General features: G+C 34.0%; 1 protein-coding gene across 1 annotated transcript in view; it reads right to left on the reverse strand.

Annotated features, from left to right (window-relative positions):
• The window catches only part of LRP1 (LDL receptor protein 1), a 206,232-nt gene that overhangs the window by 110,510 nt on the left and 77,939 nt on the right, over positions 1-17,783 (reverse strand). The window contains exons 2-11 of the mRNA XM_071592477.1: positions 14,452-14,568; positions 12,460-12,606; positions 12,218-12,349; positions 10,861-10,974; positions 9,226-9,348; positions 7,212-7,508; positions 4,926-5,088; positions 3,030-3,255; positions 1,055-1,226; positions 556-687 (exon numbers count right to left, since the gene is read on the reverse strand). Coding sequence (XP_071448578.1) covers positions 556-687; positions 1,055-1,226; positions 3,030-3,255; positions 4,926-5,088; positions 7,212-7,508; positions 9,226-9,348; positions 10,861-10,974; positions 12,218-12,349; positions 12,460-12,606; positions 14,452-14,568 — 1,623 coding nt within the window. The remainder of the gene's footprint in view (positions 1-555; positions 688-1,054; positions 1,227-3,029; positions 3,256-4,925; positions 5,089-7,211; positions 7,509-9,225; positions 9,349-10,860; positions 10,975-12,217; positions 12,350-12,459; positions 12,607-14,451; positions 14,569-17,783) is intronic.

Consider the following 17,783-nt stretch of genomic DNA (forward strand, 5'->3'; position numbering starts at 1 on the left):
CCTATCGTCAATTCCCCCCTCTTTGTGAAAGCTTCTTTGCTTAATGCAATTCTTCTCCTTATCTTCCGACTACTTTGACCATTTTGCTCCAAAACACCTTCAAGACACACAATTTTTTACCAACTGCTTTAGTTTTTGCCCTCCTATTTTAACATTTAACTTGGTCTTTTGTGGAATGGGAAGCTTTAATAAAAAAAATATACATATGTACACTGGCACAAAGAAAATATTATTATGCATGATAATGATTTAAAGTGAAAACAGTAAAAGAATTTTGTTTTCTGGTTTAATTTAAACATGGTTTCTTTCGAAAGGATAAAAAATCTTTTAACGCTAGATTATTTAAGTTACAGATGATTTTGTAAATTAGCCAACAAAATCACCTTATAAATCCGGGGATGACAGCTATCCTATTAAACCAGTTGCACACTTAGTATATAAAAAAAGAAGTTGTTCCATTCTTTCAAAACATCTAATTCCTATTCACGTGATATGCCTTTGTTGGTCAAGTGTGGAGAGGCTATATTCTAGCATTATATCATTACGGTTCCTCACCTACACAGCGGCCATCTTTCACCAGTCTATATCCAGGTTGGCAAATACACTGGTTTATAGCAACATCTTTTTTCCATGCAGGAATACAAATATGTTGGCAACCTCCATTATTGGTATTGCATGGATGAGCCACTAGAATTGAATAAGATGACAAAATAAGATTTCACATAATTCAAAATGCAAACAGATTTGTTAAACTTCTAAATCTCAAATCATTCATCACAGCTTGCTTTCCTCTCAAAAATACAAAACATAAAAGGTTTCCTGTTATTAGTAGAGCAACAACAAAAATAATGTAGTTAACTATTAAGCAATATCATCTGACACATTTAGATTATATTTTTTATTTAAGTATGGTATCTCCACTTTTAACATTTATAAAAACTTATAAACACAGTTTTATAATCACTGACAGCTTCTTTAATGATAATCAAAACTACCAATTTTGACTTAAAGCTATAAGTAATTATTCAAGTGTTTAGCTGAAAATTCAACTTACCATCAGGCTGCCGTTGCCTATGAAATACATGGATTGAAAAAGGACGACGAAAATTTCCCAAGGTTTTGTGGTCATTAGGATGAAACTTATCCAACCTTATAACACTTAAATTTCGCCAGCTGGTTACATACAAGTAATTTTCAAAAACAGTTACTCCATGCAAATTTTGTACCTGAAATAATAAAGAATACTGTAAATAAATAAACATACATTTTTCAACCAGTTCCCAAATGGCTGAACCAGTTGAAAACTCTGATTTCACAACTTCATTGGACGTACTTTCAATTAAAATGTTGATAATATCATACCATCATCTTTAAATAAATAATTTATCAACAGAAACTAAGTCAACTCACATTTCCCCCAACTAAATGAACACCTGCGTCCACTAAATACTTCTCATCAATGTCATGTGACTTCTCCAATTTCTGATAATTATTTCTTAACTGTCCAAAAACATAACAAGGTGAACACACTAATCTATTTCATTAGCTTGTTGATTTTCATAAGGAAATTCAAAATTGGCAACTCAATCCTCAGAGAAAATATTCCAATGATATATTTATGAAAATTCTAAAATCCATAATCTAATTCTAATTTCCATAATTAAATCCTACTGCGAAAGGTTTCAAGCACTCAATATGTATTCAAACTGAGGACTATGCACTTTGAAATAACACCTCTTTACCTTTTCCTAAATTTAAGCCAGTTACTATGTGCCATTTATACCTAACAAGAAAATGTTCAATTCATTTTAAGAGAGAGAGTTCAGGTATTAAAACACTTATTCAGCTACATTCATTCTCTGTTACACACATATTATGTTTGACATTAAGAGACTAGTTGACAACTCAGATCAAATTTGGAAATTTCCAGTGATATTTGGCAATTAATGGCTACCTATTTCAGTGAAATTTTTTCGTAGCTTTTCTTTAAAGAATCTTTACACCTTATTCCACTTGAAAGGAGGAAATAAATACTAATTGGGGTTATCATTAATGAATCATCAAAAACAATCCACCTCCCACTACCTCTCTGCAATATAAGGAGTCCCTTCAGTTTCAGAAGCAGGATTTAAAACATTTGCCCCATGGCATATGCTGGTGTCTTAGAATAAACTTCCCACTATTATAAATAAATTAAAGTGTTTTCCAAATTGCATTTTACCTACATAAATACTAATTAATACACATACAACTTCAAGTATTGTTCTGACCACAGGAGAAATTTTATGAAAATATGCACAGCAGTCAACCTGCTAAATGTGTTCTCAATTGGCCAGACAGCAATTAATGCAGCAACAGAAGTCTCTTTAAAAATCCATGGCATTGGCTTCACTATTTCATTCAAGCTTACAACAAGAAACTGGCATTTTGATATACCTTTTCTTAATTTAAAAAAACAATTTTTCCATTTTTGCATTTAATTTTTTACTTTTTTTGGTGTCAAATATTCAAAGAAGCGATGAAATCGGAAACCAACCCATGGGTAATTCTTTCCATTGCCATATTTTCTAATTTCAGCAAGAAAAATTCAATGTCGCTCTAAATTTTACAAATAATAGGTCAGGAATTTCAAGAGGAGTCCTCAGACTAATACTTACATCCCTATGACAACATCTTAAAGTTAGAAATAAGACATAGTTTGACTGACCATTTGAAAATTACATTATCTCTACCCTTGAATTCATAATAAGTAGTCTTATTGAATGTAGATTGAAAATAATGGTTGTATTTTTATTACGTTGTAAGATATTATATTTCATTCATCCATTGAGCCCTTTTGACCAGACCAAAGACTTCACTTTGTAGGAATGAAACTTTCTATTGCACTAATCCTACCATATTACATGGCACCCTAATGAAAATCGGTTAAAATCAATTAGATTCAAAAGTAAAATTACAACTAGATTGAATGATAATTACAAAAATTAAGGATCAAGATGTTTTTCAAGATAAAATAGTAGATCACTCACAGGAAATCCCTTCTTCACTGTCCGACGGTTTGTACCATCATAGGATACTCTTTCCACAAAGTCCAGGTAACCATCAACCCAGTACACATGCTTATTTGGATAATCTAAAGCCAAGCCATTTGGATATACAATTTTGTAATTGACTAGATGAGTGCGTTCGGAGCCATCTAGATTAGCTCTTTCTAGCATTGGAGCTGAAACACCCCACTTGGTAAAAAACATCAGCCTGAAATAGAACAATACTCATTTATGTAGCTGATAGTCATCTTGAGATATAAAATGAAATTAAAATTATATGAGTTGCTTTCTTTAAACCTTTACAAGATTATTTTAAACACATTGGAAATATGTCCTGCTGTGTGTAAAATACATTTAACTTAATATCAAACTATTATTCCATGAATTAAAAAAAGTATCATGGATAAATGGAGTCTAAAAAATTGTGAATTGTAACAAAACAATCCTCTGAAAATAAACAAATAAACAACTTCCCATTAAAGTTACTATCATAAATTATCACCTGATAATATTTCAGAGGTAATTTCATCACATTGAATACAATTTATGTAATTTAGTTTAACTTATTAAATGTAATTAACAAATACTATTCCATTCTATGCTTCTTACCAAAAACATGTACAATTGTGATTGCATTGATTAGTTTTACGAATAGATAGGGTAAATGAAGGCCATAAAATATTGATTAATTAATACCAAAATAACATTTTTAATGAATTTGACCATAAACATGATATCAATACATAAAGTATTGTAAATTCATACAATTTATGCACTTAAAATATCTCAGGCAAAGTGCATCACACTTCTGCCTTGACTTAAAAACTACAAATCCATGAATGTTTGGAATGATTGAAATATAAATAAAGATTTTTAAATAATCTCTCAGTAAGGGAAAATATGCTCCAAATGTTCCCTTTATGTATCAAACATCCAGATGACTACCATTAACATCTACCATGTCATTCATGGTGAATTTCATACAACTTCATTTAGTAATATTTTTAATCTTTCTACTTTTTCCCTCTTAGTAACTCCACCTTCATCAATTGATTTTCTATTTATTGCTAATAGTAATATTCTGCCCCTGTGGTACAGCAAACTTCATATCTATCCCTTTAATTTTGAATAAACTTCATTTCCATGAGCTTTTTTCAGCCATTTTATCGCCTCTCTTTACATTCAATTCATTTTCCTGTCTATTTACTTTGAAGTCACTACCCACACAGAATTATTGCATCAATCATTTACTGCTGGGATTGGAGGAACTAAGCCCTATACTTCCTGCAACATCAATCAATTATTGACTTTTTTCTTCAGACGAGTCATCAGGAATGTAACCCCTGCGAAAGAGGAGATCGGCCAATTTGGAAGGAGAAATTCATTGTATCAAGGTGGGCCCTTTAAATAACTGCAAATCCAAGACAAGAAAATAATTTACTATGTGATACTTCAAGGATGGGTTACAGCAAAGTCTTTTACATGCAAATCCTCCACTCCCATCCCAATTTCATCAGTAGGACTTGGATTTCATATGCCATAACAAGGATTTAATTTAAAGCGGTTCTTAACGTCAATATTTTCCTTTCATGGGTTATTTCCACTTTTGATATAATGGCATATTTCCCTCAAATATTACAGATGATTGATTTTCTTAAGCATGACAGTTTTATCACAATTTTTTATGACATTCTAACCAATTTTTATACCACATGTATCATATAGCCAAATGCCATAAATTACATATGTACCATATGTAATTAATGGCATATGCATTCAAGTAGTTTAAGGTCATAAAATCCAATTCCTATTAATGAAAAACAGATTAATACTGCAATTAAATTGCCGAATGATTAACTCAAAAGATAAAAATCATACCCTCTTGCAGGATCCAATGCAATTCCTCTGGGCTTACTCACATCCACATCAATCAATATAATACAAGCTTTCATTGTGGCATTGCATAGAAAAATCATCTCCCGTGTGTCATCCAGGAAGTACCAGTTCAAGCTTACCCAATCCAATGCAATATGGGTCATAGCTGAAACAAATCAAGCATATATTTACAAACTTAAAAATTTTCATCATTATGTCATATGTATATCTTTTTAACCTTTTAAAAAAGTAGGGTGAAACTTATGTAATGATCTATCTAATAGAACTGAATTTTTGCCATAGCATGGTTCTTCCGAATGCGAGCGGTGATCCTTTCCATTGGTTACATAAGTTGCTAACATTGGAAATAAGAAAGAAATAGTTTCTCTCATTTACTTTGAACATTAAGAAATTTCTGAACCATTCAATTACTCTTTTGGAAAAATTTGGAAATTTTTGTCGAGTTTCCATTTATTTTGGAATATATTGTATTTTACCCAGGCAAATAAAAAAGTTGACAACAATATTGTTGTATTACAATTCAATTATAATATCAATTATACAAAAGGTATTACAATAAACTAGTGATGGATTTGTTCAACTTTCTTTCTGTCCTCATGCTGATTCAGTTCTTAGGTTCTTCAAATGTCAATGTTGGTTCCAACACATTTGGTGAATGGATATATGATATTGTATTTTCAACAGTTGCAAAATTTAAAAAAAAAGGCTTGACCATAGCATCAGAAGTTACGGTTACAATTTATGAGAAGTTTCATGCTATCACCAAAAATTTAAGATGCATCCTACCATTTCCATTAAGATTTACATACAATCTTAATCATTTCTTATGTTTCAAAACTAAGAAGACTTAAAAATTTAAAGATACACTTTGACTGGGCGATAAAATTTTCATGATTTTTTGCAGAACAGATAATGGTTACATTATCGCATATGAGTATTTACATCATGTATGCCATGCAGGGTTGAGTATATAGTATATTTTTTGGGTATAGATTCTTTTCTAAATAAAATGATTGTTGATTGGAACACCTTGCCTGCAAAACTATTCGAGCCCTTTCCTAACAAAGTGCATACTTTTAAGAAAAGATGTAAGCAATTTATAAAAAATTTGATTGATATGTGGTGTAAAATTATATAGTATGTAGCAGCTTAACTTTTTATTTTATCTTTTTTTTCTTGCTGATTGATTGATGTTAATGAGATGGGATATTCTTGTTTTGTGTTAGAGATTCGAGCTTGGAAGTTTCCTTGAAGTGTACTTTTTATTTACTGACTGATTTTATTTATTATCTTTTGTGATTACTTGTGTGCAACCAGAAACTGTTTATCTGCACATGTAAATTTTAATCATAATAATACAGATAAGAATTACTTAATTTCCAATATTTTTGGATGCCTGTTTCAAGATTTTACATGCACAACAAAATGTCTTTGACAGAAACATATCATGTTCTTTTCAGGGGTTTCTACTTGCATAAACTGAAATGAGTGAGTTTTTTGATTAATAATAATTCCAAATTTTAATTTTGAATTATTTACAAGTCAGTGCTGAGTTATGTGCCATTCCATGCATAAAATTATCATCCATTAGAATATTATAATCAGCTTTAATGTATCCATTCTTCACATCATTAGAAGCCAATAATATAACTAAAATATAGGCAGGAAAAGTATTTAAATATATAAGAGATTAAATTTTGGAGCGAAATGACACACACTGTAGATACTCTTGGATTGTGAATATCCCGGTTCATTCACTCTTCACAACATGCATTATATTAGAAATGCATATTTTTTGTGATCAGTAGAATGTAAACTTTTTGCTATAATACAAGGCAAGGAACTAATCGTCAACACAATGCTGGTGCAACAAGGCTTATTTAAAAACTAAATGTTTAACTTTAGGAGATAGAGATGCTTCTCAAACATCATGTCCTAAATTAGGAAAATGAATGAATGGTGAATGAAAATGAATGTTGAATAACAGTAAAACTCCTATTAATCTGTGTTTGATGGGACTAGATCAGAATGGTTCAGGTTATTAAAAACAGGAGAATCCAGTAATGCTTCCTAATACAGCTTATAGTTTTAAGCCATATAAATATTTGTTGGATATCAGAAAGATATCCAACAAACATTTATATTTACTTACCGACTAGTTTTTCATGAATTCTTATCAGATTAACAGTCAGTAGGCAATGGCTGAATTGTGCACTATTTGTTATATTACATACATTTCTGTCATGCCAACTTAAATTAAGAACTTACATTCTAAAGAAAACATTGAAGGCAATGGTGGGTCCCAGTAAACATCCAAGTTGTAGACTAATGCACAACGGAGAGACACTTGGGAAACATTGTGGTGCGTGTAGCATAGAGACTGGTTTCTGTGGTAAAAATCAAGGGCAAATGTATGGTGCTGTTCATGCAATCCCCCTACTGCTCTCATTTTTGGGTTTCCCACTCCTTTGCTGCTTCCTTTGTCACATTCACTGCCATCCAGCCTCATACAGTGAATGTCCTGGCCAGTGGCAAAAATGAGAGCACCAGGATCATTAGGGGGCACTGAAAAATACAAAAATGCATAGAGTATAAATGAAAACCATCAAAAATATTTAAAAGTGATATGCATGAATTATTTCATGCTTTCTAATTAATAAACTGTACATTATTTTAAGTAGTTCATATGTTACATGGCCTTATATCTGCAAATAGTACATGTAATTTTCATTGCCATCAGTATTAAATTGACAGGAACTGCAATTTGAGCAGTTCATAAATTTAAGGGTACTCACCTACTGCTTAAAGAGTTCCCAAAATTGAAATACATTAAATATCATTATTATCATTGAAGCATGCCTGAGAACTGTTCGCTTGGAGTCAACCAGAGCAGGGTAGAAATAATGAAGACCTTATCGCACTAGTCTTTTGTTTAAAAAAATAAAATACAATACCAAGAGGAAGAGCATATTTAATTAATAAAAAGTTGAAATGATATACCCTTATTAACATATCATACTTAATAGCCTTAATAACAATTCTTTAAAACCAATACATAAAAAAGTATGTATTGGTTTTAAAGCATTGTTAATACCAATTGGATCAAACCACAATAAGCTGGAGGAAGCATTTGAAATTGGGTAGAGAGATGATTTTTTTCATTTAGCCAAGTGCCTTTGGAGATAGAAGACCACAGGTTATATTTCAAGTGCTTACATCTTAACTATGCTAGAAGCAGACTGAAAATTTAAGAAGTGCAGCTATTTCATTAAATAATGTTTAAGATAGTCCCTTTAATACAATGACCTAAGGATCTATACACAATAAAAAAACCATATACACAGTAATCAACCCAAAAGTCAGCTTAATAGGTATTGGTAGAGTTCACCCAATAGTCAGCCAAATGGTACATGAAACTCACAAATCAGGGTAGGGAGAGGAGATCCTTTCCCTGTGACACCTATGGTTTCCCAGGAAGATCTGGTACCCAAAAAATCACGCAGCTTGGGTGAAGCTAAGGGAACCCAGAGAGTAATGCCTGAGAATTGAACCCAGAACCTTTGGTCAGTAGTCCAACTCACTATCCCTGGACTACCATCAACAGAATTTCAGGAGGAGAACCACCATCAGTGAACTAACGAAAATTAATAGCTTTGTTCAGCTTTGTAATAAAGTACTCCCTTTGCCTCCTAAAACCTCCCTCCTACCTTCCAGACCTATTTCACATATCGAGCTGCCAAGAGAACATTATCATACACCCTCATTCCCCCAGCACATTCCAAGGGATATGCATAAGGGATATGCACCTCTTAGCACAGCAAGGGACAGGGAGGGGATAGGGAGTATAGAAGATTGCGCTGACATCAGTGGGACAATGTGCAAGGAAAAGGAAACAGAATATACAAAACTAAAAACACATTTTATTTCTCTATCACTAACTACTTTGATGACCACAAGTTGATTTAAGAAATTATTACAGCTGCAGCATAACTGATTAATTTTACAATAGTTTAAAAGTACTCGTTCATTTTGCGCTGTATCAACTTTTCATTTTCTTAAGTCTCTATTTTCTTATTTTTTTATGCCTTATGGAGATAAAAAATATGCCCTCAGAAAGGATTAATTTACCATGTTGAATCAACTTATTACTCACTGATTATTTTCTAATCACCTTCATGAGAGGCTCTACAAAACTCATTTATGATAAAAAACCGGTGAAATATTATTTATATCAAATGCTTCATTTTACAAATGCTATCCCAAATGATGTCCTTGAACTTACCATTAATTGCTTTGCAAGTGTGGTTTAGCTGCTCATAACCATTTACACAAGAACATCTGTATGTTCCAGGCAAATTTGTACAAATCTGATCACAAATCCCATCCACTTGGCATTCATCAAAGTCTGAAATAACAAAGAACATCCATTAACATTGAGGCAAACAAATATGATAATTAATGTCAGTCTCTGAGTTACAAAAACAGCAACTTAAAAGGCCAACAAGTGGCCACTCTCCCAGAAGATGCTATTTTGATTTAGCAATTTTCAGACAGCAGCGTGACAAAAATATAATGAGCATGTATTTCTATTAACTTAAAACCTGTAAACATGTTAAAAATATATCACATTTAAAATTTTTCATTATCATTGATTGAGCCTGAAAGTCACTTTTAAGCACAATAATATTGATTATAACCAAAGAACAAAATTAAACATTTCCTAGTAGTAGTAGTAGTTTTGAGGGGAGGCGACCGACAGCTAAGGTCATTTGCGCCATAAGGGATGGACAGGAAAGGATGAAGGGTGGAGAGAAACCCGGCGTCGGCATTAGCCTACTCTTTACGAAAGGCGCCAAGGGGTCCGCAGTTTAACGTCCCATCCGACAGACGGCGTACTCACTCGAAGTGCCCTCCACAAAGCACCTCAAGTAGGGATCGAGATACCTCTGAAAAATATTCAACACCGCCGGGATTTGAACCCGCGCCCTCAGGGTGGGGAGGCAGTACGTTAGCCCCCGCACCATCTCGATCCCCAAACATTTCCTCTAATCTATACAGGTATTCACAGTAAAAATGAGCCAAACTGTCACAACAATAATTTTTAATTATATTTTTTAATAATAATAATTATTTATTGATAATTTTATTTCCACATTAAACACCACTGCCTCAGTTTGTAGAATCTCAATTCAGATAACATCAATGGTAAAAGAGTTTCTCGCCCAAGAAGAGCAAGAACTGCTAAGACGAACAAATTAACATTTGCATAAATTAGTACTCTTTCAAACAAATCTGAAAATAACAGGCAGAAAACTTGCCTCCCAAAAATGTTTTAAATATCGATTTTTCCAGTACCACAAAATCTCCCCCATTTTCCAAGATAGTAATATTCCCAGAGTTTTTCTGCTCAGCCCTTACAGCTGACAAAAAATAGCTAAGAAAACCTTGGTTGTTCAAGTCAAAAGGAGATATCCACCAAAATACAAATTTTGAACATTATTCAGCTATTTTATCTCTTTACTCTTATTAATTTCTTATTACACAACTATTAAAAAAATCATTGCTACAGATTTATGCAATTATTTTTGAGCTCATCAACTATTATAGCAAAAAATAAGCCTTCAAAGAGCACTACCAAAGAAATTGTGTTTAACATATATGTCCTAACAGCATGAAAAAAATCAAAGGTTTTGAAGGAAGCAGCAAAGATTCCACATTAATATAATGTTCCTCTATTTTCATCAATCAAGAACATGTAATGAAGTCTACTGGGAAATAACGGCAAACTCACTAATGTTGAAATTGAGAACTTCAGTTCTGAGAATTCAGAATATAGCATATCAGTCATATAAACACCAGTTTAACACAAATGTGTCAAAATATTTGGTAAGAATGTAAAATTGCAAGTGTTACTTACCAATACATTCTGTACCATTGGGCTGCCTACCCTCAGGGCAATAACATAAGGGACCTTTAGGAGAGGGCTTGCATCCATGTGAACAGTTGATGCTCTTGCACATGGATGTATTGGCTGAAATTATAAATGTCCACATAAATTACTCACGTCATTGATTATTCAAGTTTGCATACATATTATACATTAACAATAAGTTTACTACATGACTGAAAAAATAACAATGGTGGAAGCCTTGTTAATTAAGATATATTGCATACTTTCATTTCACGGATTTAAACCAAACAGACTAAATGAAAACACCCTGATTTCCAGGAGATACTTAAGTGATTCAATACAAAAAATGTAAGCTTGATCAAGGTCCATCACTTTTCAACCATTTCCATGATTGAATCATACACATATTTTGCAATCAGTTGTACTCCTTTCATACACAATGATTAACCATTATGTATGATTTATTTGACAGATAAGTTTTGCCTAATTGAGAAGAGAATTTATCGCAATAAACCAATGTTAAAATGAAATTAGTGTAGTAATGCATTAAGCATTTACAAATCAAGTTAAAAAGTTCAATTTCTAGTAACTCTTAGCTCCTTGATATAGTTTCCTGTTTAATTTTCAACATAACACATTGATGCTGTTACAAACACCATAAAACTTGACACACTAAAGATTAATTGAATATACAAAAGGGATCTTCATAAGGAAAATTTGTTTCAAGGGATGCAAATACCTCAACAAGGCACTTATGCTATATTTGGAGAAATGCAATAATCGCTAGCTTTTATAATAATTCATTTGTTCCTTGAGAAATGGGAAAATTTTTGAAGTTTTTGCAGGAAAGTAAATATTTATATCGAATTAATTTGAAACAAGTTTAAAGGTTGATTCTGATTTAATTCAACTAAAATGAATATACTTGGAATTAAACTTTTAACTTTAATCAGTTAACAGAATGTATGTAACATTTAACATAAAGAGTTAACTTGAACAATTAACAACCAAAAGTCTGCAATCAGAGGCTGATATTAGGAATAAACTGAATACTTATGATGGTCATCCACATTAAGGAACACTAATCCTTAAAGGACTCAATACTGTATGCTATATATTAGGTTGAACTTTAATCTCACAAATCCTAATGAAAATGTACTTAAAAAGAAAGTAGGCATTACACAATAAAATCACCAATAATTTATAATTTTGTTTATTCTTTTACTTTCATGATCCATGTTTTCTGAGTATAATTATAGTGATCACATCAATTTAGGTCAATATGAGCTAAAAGAAGAAAATATTTACCCAAAAGTCATGTAGGTACTTTGAATGGTGGATAACATGTTAAGAGACGACTTACCACAAAATGTTCCTTCATCTGATTGGTCTTGGCAGTCAGACCTTTTGTCACATAGACTAACAATAGGTTTGCAAGTTGAAATACTATCATTGCAGCGGAAGAAATTAGAAGGACAGGAATTTCCTTTTGAGCCTAAAAATTCAAAGCAAAATAATTTCAATTTGTTAGGTAAAAGGTTGGCTTCGGTGATAAAGAAAAAGTTAACAATATAAACACTAAGATAAAACCATACAAACACTCACATCTTAGTACATCTTCATCAGAAACATCTCGCACCTGATTTGGTCCAAACCCACAGTCAGACTCTCCATCACATATCCAACCCAGTGGGATACATTTTTTACTGATGACACACTGAAACTGCTCTGCACAGGCTTGTTTTCCTACTGCTTATGAAGGATTAAAAAGTAAAATATAATTATTCCTGACAAATGCAAGATTTATTCATTTTAACAACTTCAATTATAAACATTATAATATTCATTTCAAATGCAATCATACCTGCCTGTGTTACGCACAATGACTTGATCAATTGTCAATTCATAATTTAAAACCTGATGGTCTTCTTTGGGGTTAATTTGAAGCACTCCCTTCTCATTTGAGAAGTAAATGCAGTGACCATGCATGTTCGAATTAAAAAGTTATCGGCATACAAAATTTCAGAATCCAAGTATGCCATCATAATTTTGAGAAAGTAAAGGCAAAATATACACCCTTCAACCTAAGTTTGAGACCACAAATATTAAAGGGCCCAGTGAAGAAAAGATAGCAACAATAATCCACTACATAAGTTTAATAGCATGGCCTGATTTTGATGTATTACATCATCTTCAGGTCCATCAGTCAGAAGATGATGTCATACATCGAAACCGGGTCGTGCTATTTAACTTATCCAGAGGAAAATTGTTACTATCTTTTCTTTCTAATGTTTGAAGTCCACCACATCACACCCGAAACTACTCAATTTGTGTAAAGGGCCCAGGTTTGGTATTTAAACTTTTTGACTCGATTTGGACTACATATATTTTTACAATTTTGAAACCAGGGGTAAACCCCGGCAATTATTATTCAGATGTTTTTAAATCTGGGTTCAAACCACGTATTTCTTATTTAGGCTGCTTCAAATCAATATGTTTTAGTGTTTATTAGGTAGCAAACATTCTGAGGGGATCGATATGGTGTGGAGGCTAATATACTGGCTTCCCTCCCAGAGGGCCCAGATTCAATTCCTGGAGCTGGCAGATTTTTTCAGTGGTATCCTGATCCCTGTTTGAGGTGTTTTTTCTAGAGAGCACTTTGAGTAAGTATGTTGTCCGTCGGGTGAGAGATTACGCTGCGAACCCCTAGGCACCTTTCATTAAGAATAGTAGGCTAATGCCGCAAAAGATTTCTTTCCACCCTTCCTCCTTTTGTGTCCATCACAAATAGCAAAAATGATCTGTTGTCGGTTGCCTCCCTTAAAGCTACTACTACTAATGAACATTTTTTGAAATATGATAGAAACAGTTCTGATGTATACCAAACAAAATTTTCAATTCGACTAGGTTCTTTTAAAGCAGTTTTAAAATAATTGCTCATTCATTTGTGCTGTATTGTGCATGCAAATTCTTTGAGGGTAACGAGTTACTAAAACTTGAATGCAAGGTTATTCAGATATCTTTACCCAGGTACAGCAGATTTAATGAAATAACTTATGACTGGGTTTCACACAATTTTGAGGAACCAAAAAGTTTTGCATGAGAGAGTAAGTCCATCATGCTACCTCTTAGTTTTCAGATGCCACTCAAACGGCAAACACAGTGACATCACCTCATGTTTCAGTATTCCCTTAAGGTCCAGTATCCTACACTACTACTTACCAGCTCCAATTTTTACTTTTATTACAAGCGCTTTGCGAGAGCCTTACTACTCTTAAAATTTTATTAATGCATATTCTACTTTGTACTTTTATGGGGCATGCAACAAAAATGATAGAATAATTTATTAATAGGTGCATGTAAGGTATTAAATTAGGGGATTCTAACACTTAATGCAGGAGCTATGAAACCTTCACACACATGTGACCCCTAAAGGCCTTATAGACATCATCAATACATCATTAATTTAGTTTCATGGAATCCAATGCATCATGAATCAATATGCGACAGTGCCAATTCATGATACTTATGGTGTGCAGAAAAACAATTTTGAAGCAGCTAGGAGAAAAATGAAGTTTATTTTACAATGATATTTACCACAGTCAGGAGGCTCATCAGACCCATCAGGGCAATCTCTGTTGGAATTGCACTTCCATCTTAAAGGTATACACTGCCCTGATCCACAACGAAAAAGGCCTTCAGGACATGTGTCATCTAATGGAAATATATGCAAAAAGAAAACGGATTACTAAGATTTTAATACTTAAATGAATTGTAATGAAAATTTAACATAGATGTGTTATAAACTATTTAAAAGGGGTGAACTACTAATAGAGGTAATTCCATTTTAAAATAAATATAATCACATGCAGCATATAAAATCACAAAATTAATCTTTATTACACCTGACAGTAATGTGAGTGCTCCTCGAAACCATGGCTACAAATAAAGCATATGTCAAATATGCACTTTCTTGATGTCCTAACGATTAATGCTTTTCCTCACATTTGATTTTCAAATGATACATGTCACAGTTAAAACAGGAGGAGGTCACAAAATGGCACAACCTATAAAGATTTCCTGCATATTACTCTCCTGTCCTGTTTGTCTGGAAACTATCCAGAAATGTAATCTTTTGAGAAAAATAGGCTACCTAGAAGAATGAGACCTTAGTCACCTTCAAAGTCCTTTTTTTGGAATGGTCATTAGCTGTCTTGTCGCATTCTCCTTAATCTCGCCAACTGACTGTTGGGAAGACTGGGCTTTTGTTTCAGGGTCATAGCTGTAGACCAATGGCTCACCTCCAGTTATGATCTCTTTAGAAAACTTGGATCATCCATTGCAACTTAGGAGCAAGTCCCCTGCAACTGTAGTATGAAATTCTTGACGTTGACAAGAAAAAAGAAAATGCAACAAAGCAACTGATGACATTCGAAAAAAGACTTTTTTGATTGTTTTGAAAGGTAGAAGAGACACTGGGATAAATGTGAGTCCCAAGGGGACTAGGACCTCATTTTTCTAGGTAGGCTACTTTTCTCAAAATATTGAATGGCTGGATACCTTCTCGACAGACCTCATATACGGATTTAACACCTATTTATTCAGCATGGTATTTTTAGCAAAAACTTCCTCTACTTCAATCTAAAAATGAAATCAGGGCTAACGTACTGGGTTCCCACCAAGAGGGCCTGGGTTCAAATCCCGGCGGTGTTGAATATTTTTCAGAGGTATCTCGATCCCTACTTGAGGTGCTTTGTGGAGGGCACTTTGAGTGAGTACGCCGTCCGTCGGATGGGACGTTAAGCTGCGGACCCCTTTGCCCCTTTCGTAAAGAGTAGGCTAATGCCGACGCCGGGTTTCTCTCCGCCCTTCATCCTTTCCCGTCCATCCCCTATGGCGCAAATGACCTCAGCTGTCGGTCGTCTCCCCTAAATACTACTACAAAAACTTAAACCATAGCTTATCAACTATTTCCACATTTTGCACACATTTTGCTGGCACACTATTTTTTAGCGCAAATAATTGCTGTAATACCTTAAAAATGTTAAATTCATACATTTTTTACAGTAGAGGCATATGGTAAATAATTTCAAATTCTCTCTGAATGGTATCCTCCTTTTTATCAACATTTTTCAGTAAAATTCATTATTGTAAACGAATAAGAATGAACATAACATTATTTCTGATTGATGTTCCTTAATACATAGTTCTCATTAACAGTTGTTAATGGACTAAAATAGGAAAAAACTTGTTTGGAAGTTAAAATAACTTTTTACAACCCAAGTAGTTTTTCCCCTTTTAATTTAAATATTTAAGGCCTTATTAGTTTACCACCCTTGAGCAATTGCGGCAATTAGGTAATTGGAATTTAATATAAATTAATGAAATACTTTTTGCTGAGGCATTTACCACCTGATATCGGGGAAAGCAAGCTGAAAATGATGGGTCGAGTTACCGATTCCAGTCGAGAAACGATAGCCAAACAACTTATGCTAAATATCTTCAATCGAAAAAACCGCTAATCAAACAAAGACGAGAGAAAATCTCAATCTATGGAAACACTAAGAATTAAGAGGGTAGTTTGAAAGGTTCTCAGAATCACCACCAGATGTCAGCGCTAGCGCAAGATTTTCCCGCGTAGTAATAGATAATTCTTTATAAGTAAACACGTAACGCGTCAGGGCTCTGGTATGAGATCTTTCGTGCGGACGCCTCTCTAATGATTTCCCCATCCAGTGAATGGTGAAGATGGAAAAACTGAGATTCGAGCCATGATTACGGTGAATTCTTCTTAAAAAAAGGTATGAAAGCAAAGGAAATTCATGCTGACTTTCAGATCACTCTGTGGGATCCTGCCCCTTCATATTTAACAGTTCCAAGTGGAAAAACGAGTTTAAGTTTGATCGGGACAGCTTAAATGATCTACATAGTGGTCGGCCAAAATGTGCTACTACCCCAGATTTTATTGCAAAAGTGCATTAAATGAACATGGAGGATCGCCGACAAAGTGCAAGAAATCGCTCAAGCTGTAGGGATGTCATCTGAGTGGGCATATCACATTATAACAGTGGAAATGGAGAAGAGAAATTTATCTACTAGATGTGTGCCGCAGGATCACAAACGCATCAGAAAGGAAATTCCCAAACAATGTTTGACCCGTGTTAAGAGCAACCAACATGATTTTCTGCGCCTGCTTGTGACCATAGATGAACCTTGGCTCCACTACTATGCCCCAGAGGCAAAACAGTGGAAACATGTTGACTCACCACCACTAAAGAAAGCAACGCCACTACAGTCGGCGGGAAAGGTGAAGGATTCAGTTTCCTGCGATCCGATAAGGATATTGTTGATGGACTATCTTCCCACTGATCAAAAAATTACTGGACAATACTACGCTAACCTTCTGGACCAACTAAAGCAAAAGAAACACGAAAAAAGGCCAGGTTTGGCTGGGAAGATCTTTCATCAAGACAATGTGCGCCCATACATGTGTCGTCACCATGGCAAAAATACGTGAACTAAGATAAAAACTGTTGCCACACCCGCCTTATTCGCCAGATTTAGCTCCATCAGATCTCCATCTGTTCCCTCGGCTTAAAATTTTCCTCTGTAGCCGGAGAATCCCTTCAAACAAAGAACTAACAGCAGAAGTAAACAGGTATTTTGTAGGCCTCAAGGAATATAATTTTCGAGATAGGATCAAGACATTGGAACATCGCTGGACCAAGTGAATTAGCGTGCAGACTGCAGTTTTTTACGGTTTTTGTTTGAGTACCAACAATGAAGATTACGAGCACGAAGTCTACGCCTGTTTTGCTCCGTAAACGTATTGTGCGCACACGGCAAAAATACCTAGCTAGGACCAAATTACCAAACGTCAATTACTCCACTCAACTGGTGAAGGCCGACGCTTTCCCTCGATCATAAAT

The sequence above is a fragment of the Hetaerina americana genome, unplaced genomic scaffold (genome assembly GCF_022747635.1).
Source record: "Hetaerina americana unplaced genomic scaffold, ioHetAmer1.1.p SCAF_5, whole genome shotgun sequence".
Taxonomy (NCBI): Eukaryota; Metazoa; Arthropoda; class Insecta; order Odonata; family Calopterygidae; genus Hetaerina; species Hetaerina americana.